Below are 16316 nucleotides of genomic sequence, written 5' to 3'. Positions count from 1 at the left end.
TTGGTTTAATTCAGTTGAGGCTGTATATATTTATTTGTCCCATTTATTTTCCTCACCTATTTCTATTAATCTTCATTCCCCTTTTCTTCTCACTGTGCCTGTGCTCCAGCTTTCCTCATGCCACAGATGAGACATTATTAGCCAAATTCAAGCAACAACACCAGGGGAACAATTACTTTGTCTCCACACCGGTCATGGAGCCTGCTTTTGTCATTCGGCACTTTGCTGGGAAAGTTAAATATCAAATCAAGGTAAGGAGGACGATTTAAGGCACGCAAAAGGGTTTAAATTATAGCGAGCTACACTTAAATGTGACCAAGACTATTTGTTTGGTGCCGTTTTTTTGATGTTCTTGTTTTGACCTCACCAGGATTTCCGGGAGAAGAACACAGACCACATGCGTCCAGACATTGTGGCTTTGCTACGGAGTAGTGACCGCGCCTATGTGCGGCAACTCATCGGCATGGACCCAGTGGCCATGTTTCGATGGGGCATCCTCCGCGCCACCATCAGAGGCATTGCTGCTTTTAATGAAGCTGGCCGATCCTGGGCCGCCAAAACCTCCGGTACATTATTGGTGTGATAGTTTCAGGCCTTCCTGGGGGGAATAATTCTTTCTACTTTGTTTGTAGTTGAAAGCTAGAAGGGCACTCAGAGATCGCAGACCTCCACCAAATAAACCAAGGTTATTGTAATAGCAGAAGGTCTGCTTGTTATGCTAAAACAAAGACTAATATTTAGGGAACACAAAAGTACAGTGGCTTCTTTATAGGTTGATAGTACATTTACAAATGTTTCAGACACAAGCTGCCTTCTCTCCACTGGTGCAACACAAGGCCGCTAGTACCACAACTTCTGAGTAATGCAGTTTCTCTGCTCTGTAATTAGCCTCTCAGGTCAGCACATAGAGGGAAATGGAGAAATGTGAGGCTTTTGGAGATTTTGATACTTGCTGTGTAATTCTCAAGCCTCCAGACTATTTTTGGTGTCCTCAGGCGTAGCCCATTGACGTAGGAGCCTTTTTATCTGGATTAGCAAGAATAAATAAGGTTAATACAGTTTTTGTTCTTTTGTTTTTTGTACAAAAACCAAAACAACAAAAAATGTATAACTTTATTTGAAATCCTTGATGAATACATTGTTAAACTTGTTAATAAATCCATATAAATTGTGTTTTGTTTTTAGGTGTTGTCCGTCCAATCTCCAGAACTCCTTTAGGAGAGCTTCAGCGATCCAATGCTCCGATAGACAGAATGTACAAGTAAGTAATGTACATAAACGAATATAGAGCTGGTAAACCTGTCTGGTGTTTGTTGGGTTTGGGCTGGTTTTCCAACTGTCAGGTCTGTTTCCTACGGAGGAATCTGTCTGCTTTAGTACGTGTGGACTTGTAAACTACACAGCAACATATTTCCTGTTTGATGCTCCTTGTTGAAGGTGAAGGAAATGATTCAAATGGTTGGTGAACTGGCGACCTCCACATTTATTTCAGGGTACTGGGTGAGATGAGGAAGGACAATGTCAGACACTTAAACTCAGTTCAGTTTCTGGAACGGTCTTTTTTAACATCACCCTGACAGATGAATCCTCCTTCACCTCAGCTCAGTCACCCATATCCTCTCCACCTTTTGGTGACCCCACTGTGTGCGGTTCTCTCCTCTCCCCTCCACAGACGAGCTTCTATGCTCGATTTCTACTTTGATCACTCAGAGGAGCGCCCTCTAGAGGCCTTTGAAGACATCTTTGCTAGCTATGAGAGTAAGAAGTAAGTGCATTTGGTGGACAGGAAAAGGGAATGAAGAAATGAGGCCATGCAGGAAGGAAATGTGTTTTTGTTTTGGGTAATATATACCAGTTGGCTCCATTTTCAGAGTTTGCTCCCATCTGAAAAAATGTCAGAATTGTTTTTAGCTACTTAATAGAATTGAATCTAAACCAATGTATGAAATATGTTTTTATCACAAATTGTCCAGCTTGTGAAATGTTGTGATGTGTCCTTTGCTAAGTACAAAAGCAGAGGATGAAAGTCAGTACACTGATACAACACAATAGTACAGGAAAGTTGCCCTTTACCTTGCATTCTGTATCATCCCTCACTGAAATCCCCATAATTTACTGTAGCTGTGATAATCTCGCTCCTTCCTCACGTTTATTATTCTTGCTATAGAGCATAGGAAGGTCTTTGTACTGGCCCACTCTGATTAGCCACCCGGATTACTTGCATCGGCTGTGGAGCTTAGGAAGCACACAAGCATTCACACACATGCAGAGGCCAAGTCTAATAGACTAAAATATTTAGGGGAGCTTTCTCAAAATGGAACCAAACAATGGATCGTCTGGGCCTCTGAATCGTGACCCTATAACTCCTGCTTTTAGATCTAAAAATACTACCAGAGTAGAATGAGTTGAACCTCTCAAGCATATTGCTACCTTTTTATTAAATCATCCAGCCTCTACCAGATCTGCAAATACGGAGGTGTAGGAGGTCAAATTCATTGTGACTCATTTGCTGTATATGTTGCCCATTCCTTCACTGCCTGACCTCTGTATTCATGGTAAGTATAGCCAAGTATTGCATGACTGAGCCCTGGGACACAGAACAGATTCCATATTAACCTCACCAGACCCAGTGTCCAGTGTAACACCAGCCTCAACCAAAGGACCAATGATGCAAACAGTCTCACCAGTAACAACTTACAGTCACACAGCCAGTAACAACCCCAGCATGGAAACAAACGGCCAACCATACCAAATCACAGCTCAGCTCTGCATGTTAACCACCACAGTGGCAGGGATAGGGTGTGAATACAACCCCTACGTGCCCCAATCTCACTCTCATTGTGTCTTGTTTCTGTTCTTAAAAGGGATATGGCAGCATGGTTGGATGGTCTCGAGTGTCTTGTGGTTTCCATGTACATAATCATGAACAGTGAGAGAATACATGTTGTGGGTTATTTGTCATGGATGAGCAGAGCATGACGTTCCTCTTGATATCAGACCACCGGCTGTGCTGCAGTCAGTGTGTGCTCTTGTCTTTGGTAACTGCGGCAATGTGTTTTTTGTCTACGGTGTCCTAAAAGTGGTGTTCTGTCATGCCCCACTTTATGTTTTTTTCCTTTCCTTCCTCCTCTTGTCGGTTTTCCCAATATTTTCCCCCTCCCTTGTCCTGCTCCCCGTACTCCCTCTATCATTCCCTCTCTACACTGGGCGTATGTGTGTGTGGTGTGATCAGAGACATGCATGCAGAGATCATCAGCTCCATTAAGAAATTGCCGTTGGATGGCGAGGACCCTCGCAAGCTGCTGCAGTCCTGGGGTCGCCTCCGCTTCCCTCGACACGTCCTCCAGTGAGTCTGCAGACAGACCTGGCGTCGGCTCTTCTCCAGATCAATCCAGTCTATTTGGCTCAGGCAGAACATGCTCTTATTAAAGTGTTATAGCCGTCACATTTATAGCCACTTTTCCCAATGGATCATTAACGTTTCGTGATCTAATCTAATACAAACATCACACACACTCCTCCTTCATCAGTAGACATTATTAGCTCTTTTCGGAGACACCATCTAATTTTCATGAAGGCTGAAGCTGAAATGCCTTGAATACCTTCGTTAATTTCTGCATGAGCATCATCAGAAGACTGTGCTGGCATGTGAGGTCTAATGGAGCGTCTTGTGAAAGTATGTCCGAGCGGCATGTTCGAATTTACAGAAAGTTCTGCAGTCTTAACCTGAACATGAGTTTCAGGCCCTTTTTATGTGATGATGATAGCAAGAGAGCATGTCTGTCTGTGTATGTTGAGCCTCTGCTGAGCTGATTGTTTGGTGTTACATCCCATCTCCTGCAGCAAACTCCCTCCTCTTCCTCTCTCTCACCCTCACCCTCTCACTCATTCAACCCATCATCCATCCCATCTTCCAGGTGCAACCCTGGATGTCATCACTGACTGCGCATGAAGACGTCAGCCTTCCGTACTAACCCGGCTTCACACATTCTAGCTTCACACACATACTACTTGTTCCATCATCACGCCTTAAACGCTCCAGTCCCTTCAAATCACTCTGCATCTTCTTTCTCCCTTTTTCACAGAAAAAACAAGAACACCAAACAGAGGCAGGTCATCCCCAAGGTAAACCTGAGTATTGTAATGACTGAAGACTCCAATTTTAGGGGCGGATGAGGAGACTATTCTGTTAACGTTGATTAATGTGATTTTAGCAGTTTTAACCATCGTTGCATTAGATTTATATTGATTGAGTTTAAGTAGTTAATCAATGTATTGTATTCATGCTATGCAGAGTTTGCTGGATTCTCGGTCTCTGAAGTTCATTGTGAGCCTGACGCTGCATGATCGCACCACCAAGTCCCTGCTCCACCTGCACAAGAAGAAGAAGCCCCCCAGCATCAGTGCCCAGTTCCAGGTAACATCACCTACAACAGTTTGCATGTTGCACACAGAAACAAGCCAAATGCACCCTCCAGCAGCAGCAGTCCTGAACATTCATCAAACCCCTTTCTTTGTTTCCCTCAGACCTCTCTGACCAAACTCTTGGAGACTCTGAACAGAGCAGAGCCTTTCTTCATTCGGTGCATCCGCTCTAATGCTGAGAAGGTAAGATGTTGTTAATGTTAATCATTTGAAATTTGTTTTTTGCTTTAATATATTCTGCTCAAAGCCTTGGTCTGACGTTTTATTCCAGCATAAAAACATTATAAGAGGAAATGTTGAGTCTTAACTGTTAAATACAGTGTAATCACATTTCATAAACCTATGTGAAATTAACTTCTTTGCTCTTTTGAATAATTAAGCTGAAATCAAAAAGATATTATGACTGTTGTTTCATTGGTAATTATGGATAGCTAAATAGTAAGCTATTGTGTCCTTGCATATGAGCAGAAGGAGATGTATCTGGACGAGGCCTTGGTGGTTCAGCAGCTGCGATACACAGGAATGCTGGAAACGGTTCGCATTAGGAGGTCAGGCTACGGAGCCAAGTACACATTCCAGGTACAGTAAAGTTCCTCCTCTAGGGTTTGAACCACAAGTCTATTTATTTCTTAATTGTAATATCCTTGTTGTCTTGTCCCTGCAGGAGTTCATAGAGCAGTTCAGAGTTTTGCTGCCAAAGAATGCAGCTGCCTCTAAAGAGGACATCTCAGCGTTGCTTGAGAAGAAGATGGGCTTGGACCCCACCACCTACCAGATAGGCAAAACTAAGGTACACCACTAAACTCTCATCATTGCTTCCGAGTTTTATTCTTTCAGTACACTTTAAAAACCCCCGTTTTGTCTGTGTTTGCACCTGTTCCCTTCTGTGCATGTACATTCTGGTTTGTTCTCTCTATTCAGGTGTTCCTAAAGGAGCTGGAGCGACAGCAGCTGCAGGACACGCTCCACAAGGATGTAATGCATAAGATCATCTTCCTCCAGCGCTGGTTCAGAGGTCTCCTGCAAAGGAAAGAGTTTATGGACATGAGACAAGCAGCCATCTTTATTCAGGTAAACACAGATTTGTCAGTTTATTCATTTTGTATGTTGTTCCCGTTTTGATATTTGAGAGACAAATGACACTGATCCTGTCCTGTTCTCTGTCCTGCTTAGCGTTCATGGCGCAGGTACTGCGAAGAGGAGCGCAGGCGACAAGCAGCCTCTCTGATCCAGTCTGTGTGGAGAGGGCACAGACAAAGATCAGAGTACCATCGCCAAAGACAAGGCGCTACCAAAATACAAGCCCTTGTCAGAGGACACTCGGCACGCAGAAGGTACCCGTTCAAAAGTCCACTGGACCACAGATGGACAGGCGATGCTATAAAAGTGTTTTTTGTAGATTTTTTGTAGACACATTGACGTTCTCTGTATTACAGGTGCCACTCCATGCGTGAGGATGTACAGAGAAAGGAGGAGGAAAAAGAAGCTCTGAAGAGGGCAGAAGAAGAGGAAAGAAGGAAGATGGAAGAAGAGGAGGAGGCAAGGAGAAGAGCAGAGGAGGAAGAAAGGAGGAGGATGGAGGAAGAAGCAGCAGCAAGGAGAAAGGAGGAGGAAGCGAGAATAAGAGCAGAGGAAGAAGAGGCCGCCAGGAAAGAACAGGACGAACGGAACAAGAGTGAGCCTCAAACAAGAGAGGATCCGGATATTGAGCTGGTCACAGAGGAGATGCTGGATGACATCCTACCCAGCCAGGAGGCAGAGGAGGAAAGAGGAGAGGAGAACAGGGAGGCTAATACAATCTCGTATACAGAGGAGGAACAGGGCAAGGATGAAGAGCTGGATGAGGAAGATGAGGAATTGGATTCAGAGACCAACGGTACCCTGGCTGAGGCTGGAACTCAACTGGACGAGAAAGAAGATAATGATGATTTAGAACAGTCAGATTCCAAACTGCCCTTTGGTGGGGACACCTTCAACGCACTTACACCCACATTTCCAGGTGAGGCTCCCAGCAACACCTCTGCATCTTCCAATGAAACGAGAGTACGAGCTCCAGCTATTAGCAGGGGCCAGTCATCCAGAAGCCAGGAGAAGAGAGAGCAGCGGAGACGAAGAGGGCTGGAGCACAACCAGAGAGAGACTGAGCGAGCCGCCTCCTCTTCCTCCACCTCAGCAAGCAGCAAGGATCAAACGTCCCCACCCAAGAGCAAAAGCCAGGAGCCCTCGAAGCTAAAAGAGCGGGCGGACAGCAAGGAGCTGGACCAGTACACCTTTGTGGCTTGGAAAATGAAAGAAGACAAAGTCGTGAAGAAGGAGGCAAAACCGTCTCCTCCTTCTGCCGGTCCCGTTCGTCCCACTTCGTTACCCTTGCACACCACTGACTATTTGCCTGACAGAAACGGTTTAGGTGATGGTGGCGGCGCAACAAACCTGCAACGCCGTACTGGGGCCATTAAGGAGAAGCCGGAGAAGTGGAAGGGGAGGAGGAGTAATAATGGAGAATACTCTGACAACGCCAGCCCTCCTCCACCTCACAGGGAGGAAAGGAAGAAAAAGCCACCCCTGTATGTCTTCCGTTCTGGTTATATTCTCAAAATATTATTTTCGATAGTATACCTTTTTTAATAAGAAAAGAAAGGAAGGTTTATCTTCTCCAGCATAATGTTTATGTGGTGAGGGAACATCTAAATTGTTGTAACAGAAATGTATATATTCATTTCATTTTTCTTCTGCAGGAGTGAAGCAGCCTTCTCATCAATTGACAGTTTGTCTCCAGGATTTGAAGGGGCCGGGGCTTTTTCAACCAGAGAGGTATTTGAAATGTTCACCTGAAAAATTAAAATATAAACTTTTGATCATTGACCATTTACGTTCCAGTTATGCTGCATACTTTTCATCACTTGTAAATAGTTTTCTGTTCTGCAGATGATTTCCCCCTCAGATTGTCATGCCGATGGCTCAAAGGGAAGCTCCTTCAGAAGGAAACACCAAGATGGTTCTGGTCACCAAGACTCGGCACCCTCCATCCCATCCACACCAGACAGGTACTGAACTGCACTGGACTGACATATACACGAGTGGTCGGGTAATGGGATGCAGCAGGGTCGCTATTAAATGTGGAAAAAAAACTAAAGTTTCTTTGAAAAGGAAGTGATTGAGATGTGCAAAGCATAGGACAATGTGTCCAATAGGCAACTTTGTTTATAGTATCAGTAAAGATGGAATCTCTAGTGCTTCAATGCAGAGACAAAGAAATTAAAATGAAAGCTGAACAGGAAATCATCCTCTGTTCAATCTCAACCTATTGCAATGTCTGCTTGGGTCAGATTGTTCCTGGGAAAACTCTGATTTGTGTAATCCAAGCATCCCCAGCTCGTTCTGTGGTTGTGGCACATTCAAAGCCAGAAATACCTGTTAATTTAATTTACTCTGAATGGCTTTATTTGCCAGAAATGAGCACTCGGCTCAGTCATAGAGCCAGAGTTTTATCAGTCGGAGGCATTGGGTTGACTGCTTTGTTTTTAATTTATGTTGCTGCTATGGTGACAGTGCTGGAGCAGACTGTGAACATGTGGCACTTAAAAAAAGACTCTTTCAAGATAACTCCGTAACTCCGTTTTGATGGTAATTTAAAAAACTGGACATCTTCTAGGCAGTTACAGAGTAATACAATTTATGTCTGCTGATAGAAATGAATGACTTGGGAGTTCTGACATTCTGAATCCATACTCTGGAATCTCTTGCCTTTATCCCGCATGAATATCAGTCTATTGCTATTAGTCACTTTAGTTCAGTTTTGCTGAACAATATTTGTGAATATTTTTTTTTAGAGCTTCCTCTTTTTCTGTGTCCCGCAGGTCAGGTGGTTTCTTCAGCAAGATTTTGAAAAAACGTCCACATAAGGAGGCCCAGACTCCCGACAACGGAGAGTTGACACTTGCTCAGATTCTCAATGAGAGGCCAACAGCAGGGGAAGGTAATTAAAAGAAAGAATTATAGGATTTACTAGAGCAGGGATATGGACCTAATTCCTTTTTAAGTTCATTGTTTTTTTGGGTGCCACTTTCCCAAAGCTGGTACATAGGAGAGTAATTTTGCTATTATTTTGAGTTGTTTTGAGACCAAATTTAGCAATTTTATCGCCCTGCACAAAATGCTGGACTACTGGGCCCACTTTCATCTCACCTCGTGGAGTGAGAAATGGAAAGAAAACGCAGGTGTATTATCACTAATTTTCTCAGGCCTTAGCTTATCCTGTGCTTGCTTTCTGAGATAATACTGACCCGTGCAGGATTACACTCAGTGCAAACAGAATAACTTTATTTTGGGTTTAGTTTCCGCCGTGGTACTAGTACGTACTTTACATTTTGCATTAGAGGTTTGAGCTGAGTTTGAATACGTATTATTCATTCACCTTTGCCTCCCTGCAATAGACATTACATTGTTATGATAAGTATAATCCCTTCCTTTCAGCCCCAACTTCTGGACATCTCTCTCGGCCCCTTACCCAGCCACAAGGGGGCCGTGCTGGTAAAGGTTTAGGCCGTAACCCCACCATAAAGATCAGTCGTGCCACACGGGTCTCTGAGCAGTGGAACGCCTCGCTGGATCGGGAAATTACCAACGCCAACGAGCTGCGGCACCTTGATGAGTTTCTGGGCAACCAGGTGAGTGAAAATCAAGAGGATGTTCACTTAATGTAAGAGGCCATTTTATTACCTACTTGTATTACTTATTTATCCGTAAAACCCTTTTTTGTTTGTGTTCCCTCGTAGGTGAATGATTTGCGCTCCAGGGGGAAGTCACTGTCGGCCACAGAGGAAATCTTTGTCACAGCCACCAGGCAGTTCAGAGATACTATCAAAGCCATGTATTCTCTCCCAGTGAGTTTGTCTGCAGGCGCATAACACCCACATAATACGTACTGATAGAGTTCTTCTGCACCGTCCTCCCCTCTTCCTCATTTTGTCTCCTGTCCCCTGTACTTTACCAGAAACCCATCATTGGCTACAAAGGTCTGATGACGGGCTACCAGAACAAAGTGATCCACCTGGCGGGCGACCAGCAGAAAGGAGAAGTCCAGCTTGTGGTCAATCTCTTCCAATCGGTTCTGGATGGCTTCATCAGAGGAGAGATGAAGAAAGAGGAGGCTGAGCCTGCAAAGGTGAAAACACAAAAATTAATTATCATTCCCTCTAATTAGTCCAAATGTGAAAAAGTAATGTATTCATGATTTTGCTCTCTGTGTGTGTTTTGCAGCCTGCTAAAGCGAGGAAGAAGAGGAGGAAAAAAGATAAAAGTGTAAGTATGCAGTTAAAAGTTCCATTTCACCTAATTTTTTATCTATTTTAATTTATTCAATAATGATTTCTAATTGAGTGACTGTATGTCTTGTTAGATGGAGAGCCCCCTGGATCATGTTTTCGTCAACTATCAGGTCAACATTATGCAGTCATGTGACCAGTGTAGTTCTTACATCTGGGGCATGGAGAAGGCCTACATGTGCAGCTGTGAGTTAACAATCTTATTTTGTGTTTTAATATTAAGAATAAGTCTTGCAGCATTGTTTGTGTGTGTGTGTGTGTGTGTGTGTGTGTGTATTTATTTATTTATTCTTGAATCTTGTCTTACAGATTGTAAAATGGTGTGTCATAAGAAATGCCTCAGCAAAATAGTCACTGACTGCTCCACCTTCTGTGTCAAAAAGGTAAGTCATTATTTCTAGAAATTATAGATCTGGATTAATGATGTGCTTATAATATATAAGGGTTGGGAGTAAGGCTGGGACTTGTATCAATGACTTTATCATTGTCCTAATTTAAAATTGTCTCTGTTCCACTGGGCTCAAGCATATTTTCTCAAAGTCTGAAACATTTCAAGGGTCTCATCAGCTTCCTTTCTCTTGGTCATAATTAAACATGTGATTGTGCCCTTTACTATAATAAAGAGTGTGTGATTTCCGTGGATGTTGTAGATGGATTGTGGCGAGTGGACTGGACAAGTAGACATTTTACCGTCTGTTGCTGTCTGTCTGAATCCACAGAGTGACGAGGAGTCTGGCGGTTTGCACTTCGGTGTGCGTGTGTGTCACCTGGTCAGCGATAAGAACCCCGTACCCATGGTGCTGGAGACGATGCTGGAGCACGTGGAGATGCACGGCCTCTACACTGAGGGCATCTACCGCAAGTCTGGCTCTGCCAATCGCATGAAAGAGCTGCACCAGCGATTAGAGACTGGTTAGACTCCTTCTATTTGACATTTATAGCTAACTGATAAAGCATTTGTCATGGCTCCTGTATTGATTTTTCTGTTGTTACGTTGGTAATGTGTTTAGACCCCCATCTGGTCTGCCTCGAAGACTATCCCATCCACACAGTGACGGGCCTGGTGAAACAGTGGTTGAGGGAGCTTCCGGATCCACTCATGACCTTCACTCATTACAGTGACTTCCTGCATTCAGTTGGTAAGGAGGACATTCCCCACAAGGGGGCAGCATTTTCTAATAGACCAACTGTGTACTGGGCGTTTTTCTTATTTGCTGCTGGGTTGTAGACTGTTTAAGTTGTTTATTGACAGTGTTGCAATGTGACTGGCTAATAATTACGTGAAACTAAGATTTAAGTATGTAAGTTGGAAAACATTTACGGTCATGATTTAAACTGAATTGAGGCATTTTCCAAAATATACTGAGGGCTATGAGTGTTAATGGTAAATTATGGGGTTTGATTCATGATATGTTTTTTCCTCTAGAACTGCCAGAGAAGCAGGAGCAGCTTCATGCTGTATACAAAGGGCTGGAAGAGCTTCCTATGGCAAACTTCAACACATTGGAGAGACTCGTCTTCCACCTCGTCAGGTAGGATTTCTCTCATGGTGGTCATGTGTATTTAACTGTGAACATGACATAATGGCTTCAATACATTTTCTTTTCGTTGTTACTCATTACAAACATATTCACTTTACCTCAGTTAAGTTACCACTTATTATACAGAATGTATGTGCAACGGGACGAAATGCTCATACCTAATGAATTCTGTTGCAGGGTGTGTAAAGAGGAGGCTCACAACCGCATGTCTTCGAACTCATTGGCCATAGTTTTTGCCCCATGTATCCTGCGCTGCCCAGACAGTGCTGACCCGCTGCTTAGCATGAAGGATGTTGCAAAGACCACCACGTAAGAAAAATAACAATCTGTGTTTTTCCCCTTTCCACATTTTATTAATCCTTCGCTCTGTCGTGCATTGTTAATAAGTTAACAGCTGTAAATCCACACAAATGCCGTCTGAAATCCCGTTCCTTCCCCCCTGTAGGTGCATAGAGATGATCATCAACGAGCAGATCAGACGCTACAATGAGAAGATGGAAGAGATCGAGCAGCTGGAGTTTGCGGAGGCTCTAGCAGTTAACCAGCTCAAACTCAAGAGACAGAACACGGTGAGGAACAAACCCTGTGTCGCTCTGGATCACCTTTGTTTGATTTAGCGTTGTTTCTCAATATTGACCACCATGAATATGTTCATGGTAACAACATGCAGTTTTAGATTGTTGCTCAGGCTCGTGCCTGGATGACAAGGCATCACATGGGTAACATGGCCAATGTTCCTTGTCTCTCTTTAGCACTACTGGCATTTACCTCTCAGGTTCTCAGCTCCTTACAAAGGAGTGGTGGTATGTATCATCGAGCTCTCCTAGTACAGTAGACCTAGCAGTTGTAGTGTGTAGTAGTGTGCCATGTAGAAGGCACCTGTGCATGGCATGTTAGATGTGGGTGATGCTCTGGCTGTTTTTATTTAACTTCTTTCTGTTTTTATTCTTCCTTACTAACTGGTAGTAGTTTGCATGTTGCTGTTTGTTATTCTTGTCCTCTTCATGAGGACAAGATGGTTCTGGGTTGGTTTCGCGATAATATATATATATTTTTTTTGTCCTATTGGAAGACAATTGCCTGGCAACATTGGGACTTGCAAAGCTTGATGGTTCATGCAGAATGCATTTTTTTCTTTGTGCTATTCTCATTTTTTATTTTAAGACTATAACATTCTGATAGTCATGTTATATTTGTTGTGGAGTGGTTTCTGTATTGTGAAGATGTGTCTTTAACTTTTAGCATAGCCCAAACAAATTGTTTGCATCCTGTATGTAAACGTCTCTGTTTTGAAAGGGTGTTTACTGGCTTCTATTGTATCACAGCCTTTTAGTGATTGTGTTTCACAGATATGCTGCAGGAGTTGTATGCTGATTAATCCGCCCTCTTCTCTTTTCCTCACTAACAAAGTTTCAGATTTGGGTCAAAAGTTATGTGTACTTTGTGGCCATTTATATGTATTGTGTAATTATTATATGAATTATTCAATTGATATGATAATTACATAATGGACAATGTTGAGTTGGTTGAAGTATCAGCATGTCATGTTCTGTGTGCTGCAGGTGCATGAGAAAGTGAGTTCTGATCTCAGCGTGGTCCCTGAGAACGAGCCTTTGAACTTGGACACAGAGGCTGAGAAGAACCTGGTGGAACGCATCAAGTCCATCAAACAGGAGAAGTAAGGACTCTTTCTGTGTTGTTTCTTTGTTCAGCATGGTGTAGTGTCCTTCTCCATTCTCTCATCTCTCTGATGTCCTTGTCATCGCTTTCTCCGCAGAGAGGATCTGGCCTGCAGACTGCCAGAGATGGAGCAGCCTGGTTCAGACCAGGAGAACTTTGACTCCGAGGCCTCGCTAAGCTCCGAGAGCCTCTTGGACGAGCAGCAGCGCTCTTTTGTTCACGGCTCAGAACCTGAAGGTCAGTATTTACAGTCTGGCCTGTCCTCCCTTCTACCTGTTTCACTCACTCACATGTGGGTTTCTGACCAGACCAGACCTATTTTTTGTGGCGCAGGTCTGGACCAGTGATGGTGATGGGGCGGTGACGTCTGCTCTGTAACCAAGCAGGTTGGAGGAACAGCAACCGTGTTTGTGTGTTTTTGTGTGTGTGTTTGTGTGTGCAAACATCTGCACACCCATGTATGCATGCTTATGCATGTGTGGCACAGAAGCATGCTCAAACTTTACCCAAATTAATCAATTGAACATTCGACACAACGTGTCCAAGTAGATGTTTGCTTATTTGTGCCTCCCCAAACATCATTTTTGGTAGATAACATGGTTGCATGCTCTTCCATTGCTCTTCACCCTCTCAGGAGTATTGTGTGATATTAGGAAAAAGTGTTTATCTTTCTCAACTTTTTCTCTCTCTCTCTCTCTCTCTCTCTCTCTCTCTCTCTCTCTCTCTCTCTCTCTCTCTCTCTCTCTCTCTCCCTCCCTCTCCCTCTCTTTGCCAGGACGAGGTGGCCCCCAGCTGAAGAGATACAGGCCAGTTTGTCCACCCAAACCACCAGACCTAGCCCAGAGACCTAAAGTCCCCGGTGGACACGTCTCTCTGCTCAGCCTCACCCCTGCTAGCTCCACGTCCTCTGTGTCCAGCTGCGTTTCTTCAGCCTCTGACTCCTCCACAGTGTTCTTCAGGAATCTGCTGCAACGCCGCAACCCCATCATCCCAGGAACAGTTAAGCTCCCGCACGGCGTCCTCGCCCAGACTGCTGCCTCAAAACCAACTCAGAATTATACCCCTCCTGAAAATCGCGCATTAAAGTACCTGGTCAGGAGAAGAGAGCACCCAGGCCGCCGTAAAGACAGCACCCAGTCCCTCTACATCGACAGCCCTGAGTGTGACCTGTTGTTGCATTTCTCCTCCTGCCCTCCCTCCACTTCCTCCTCCTCCATGGTGAAACCCTCTCCTCAACACCAACCCTCCGACACTCAAGCCACGAAGGGCCAGAGACGTTTTTCTGACCCGGACATACCTTTTATAGACGATGACATCTGACCAGGGCAGAACATAAAAGATAAACAAGTGAAGAGGATTGGAGGCAACAACCTTCAACAAGCCACAGATGACAATGATGGATTGTTGAGAGCCAGGAGAGGATAATAATCCAGAATCACAGTAGAGGAACATGATGAAATGAAATGAGACGTGCAGAGGATCTGAGTGACACAAAATCGAGGATGTTCCAGTTGCTGTCGTCAGTGGGAACTAATCAAGGAACTGCAAATGTGTCTGAAGTCTTGTCTGCAATGATAGTAAAAAATAACTGGACAAGATGTTGCCAAGCACCTTTTCTATCATTTTAATATATTGTGGTTACTGTTGAGTTGGGACAAAGGCTGTGTTTTCTGTAGCCTCATAATGATGGACCAGCAATTTAGTTTTCTTTCTCCTGTTGATTTTTTTTACATATTTGTGCTAATTCAAGGAGATATTGCAGGTTCCATTCGCACTTTTCATTTCTTCATTCTCTTAATGGGCAAAACATGCTCACATATGTTAGCTAGTGCCTTGGTATTGTACAGTAAGTTGACAAAGAAACTCTTTTCTCATGTCATGTTACAGACAGTGCTCACAACGGGGGGGAGGGTTTTACGAAGAGAGGGTTCTTTTTCTGACTTCCTTTTTGGTTATTGTACTGAACCGACACGAGACATGTTTGAAAAAGGACCGTAACATGCACATTGGGATTGTTATATTGGTGCCTCCTCAAAACAGTTGCGTTGGTCAACATTCTCTTTCCATCTACAGGACAACAAACCCCAGATAAGAAGTCATTGTCTCACATAGCAAAGGGAAATGGGAGCAGCACACGCCACTTTTATTCTTTTTGAAACCACAACAACACAAAACCAGCCATGATGCAACAAGCCGTGCCACAATATCTTTAACGCTCCAAGTCTTTGAACTCACCTTTCCCCCTTTTTCTAAAATGAACTTGGCTTCACTCAGCTGGATCGAACCTGCCATTCAAAGTAAACAGTCCCATAAGGAGAAGCTTATGCTGAAGCACAACTTTGGCCAACTTTGTTTGAAGCCTAATACTAATGTTCCTCTCTGACTGCTGTTGAATGATGTTTGTTAGTTTGTCTGGATTATGAGGAAGATGTCCTGATGTGTTATGTGTAACAGAGAGTGTGTGGTTGGGACTGAATGACGTGAGCTGTAATGATTATTAGTATTAACATGACAATACAGAACGTGATGCTTGTTACATCTGCTGCTGTGTGTTAATGAACTCTCCATGAATTAGTCTCTTCCATCAAGGGTCGACAGACGCACACTTTTCCTGTGAACACTAGTATATTTTGAAGAAAAACAAGAATGTAGTCGGTAACCAATTCACAAATGAATTAGAAATGAATTAATGTTCTTTAATCTGTTAGGCTTAAGAGCAGGGTTTTTTCTTCAAACAGCTCCATCTCTGAATGAAGGGGGGAGTTGGATGCTTTGCTCTGTCAAACAGAAAATTATTTAAAGATTGTAGAAACACAAATGGTGCTATTGAAAATGTTAAACAGCTATGTTGAATCAAAAGAAATAAGCTCAAAATCAGAACCATTTATTGCCATGTAGGTTTGCACATACAAGGAACTTGTCATGGCAGATGGTGCATAACATTAAACAATAGAGTGCAAGAAATGTGAGCCTATTTACAATTTCATTTATAAAATTAAAATAAAGTGCAGAGACAAACAGACAACAGTACTTTAAGGTGAAACGTAAGTGTAATGGTGGAAAGTGTATTTAAATGTGAGGTATGGAGGGACCGCAGCCTCCTGCCAGATGAAAGGCATACGAACAGGTTGTGTCCAGGGTGTGAGGGGTCGGCTATAATCTTTCTTGCCCGCTTCAGGGTCCTGGAAGCAAACAGGTCCTGGAGGGACGGCAGATTGCAGCCTCTCGGCAGAGTGAATGATGTGCTGCAGCCTGCCTTTGTCCTTGGCAGTGGCTGCAGCATGCCAGACGGTGATGGAGGAGCAGAGGATGGACTCAACGATGGCAGTGTCGAAGTACACCATCA

At 43.7% G+C, this 16316-nt stretch overlaps 1 protein-coding gene across 1 annotated transcript in view; it reads left to right on the top strand.

Annotated features, from left to right (window-relative positions):
* Positions 1-16071, top strand: part of LOC306739208 (myosin IXB) — a gene marked incomplete at its 5' end in the record, with an annotated part of 34703 nt that extends 18632 nt beyond the window's left edge. The window contains 31 exons of the mRNA XM_079221174.1: positions 110-251; positions 371-566; positions 1186-1261; positions 1673-1765; positions 3233-3346; positions 4086-4125; positions 4295-4417; positions 4528-4608; positions 4894-5004; positions 5090-5215; positions 5347-5496; positions 5599-5759; positions 5862-6989; positions 7161-7236; positions 7351-7469; positions 8283-8401; positions 8899-9092; positions 9201-9308; positions 9419-9589; positions 9685-9726; positions 9824-9935; positions 10059-10132; positions 10469-10661; positions 10760-10888; positions 11176-11281; positions 11468-11599; positions 11736-11859; positions 12043-12093; positions 12853-12968; positions 13068-13207; positions 13746-16071. Coding sequence (XP_079077300.1) covers positions 110-251; positions 371-566; positions 1186-1261; positions 1673-1765; positions 3233-3346; positions 4086-4125; positions 4295-4417; positions 4528-4608; positions 4894-5004; positions 5090-5215; positions 5347-5496; positions 5599-5759; positions 5862-6989; positions 7161-7236; positions 7351-7469; positions 8283-8401; positions 8899-9092; positions 9201-9308; positions 9419-9589; positions 9685-9726; positions 9824-9935; positions 10059-10132; positions 10469-10661; positions 10760-10888; positions 11176-11281; positions 11468-11599; positions 11736-11859; positions 12043-12093; positions 12853-12968; positions 13068-13207; positions 13746-14290 — 5092 coding nt within the window. The 3' untranslated portion in view covers positions 14291-16071. The remainder of the gene's footprint in view (positions 1-109; positions 252-370; positions 567-1185; positions 1262-1672; positions 1766-3232; positions 3347-4085; positions 4126-4294; positions 4418-4527; positions 4609-4893; positions 5005-5089; positions 5216-5346; positions 5497-5598; positions 5760-5861; positions 6990-7160; positions 7237-7350; positions 7470-8282; positions 8402-8898; positions 9093-9200; positions 9309-9418; positions 9590-9684; positions 9727-9823; positions 9936-10058; positions 10133-10468; positions 10662-10759; positions 10889-11175; positions 11282-11467; positions 11600-11735; positions 11860-12042; positions 12094-12852; positions 12969-13067; positions 13208-13745) is intronic.
* Between the last annotated feature and the right edge of the window lie 245 nt (positions 16072-16316).

The sequence above is a fragment of the Taurulus bubalis genome, assembly GCF_910589615.1.
Source record: "Taurulus bubalis genome assembly, chromosome: 7".
NCBI lineage: Eukaryota > Metazoa > Chordata > Actinopteri > Perciformes > Cottidae > Taurulus > Taurulus bubalis.
Note: the sequence above shows the minus strand (reverse complement) of the source record. Positions and strands in the feature narration are given on the sequence as shown.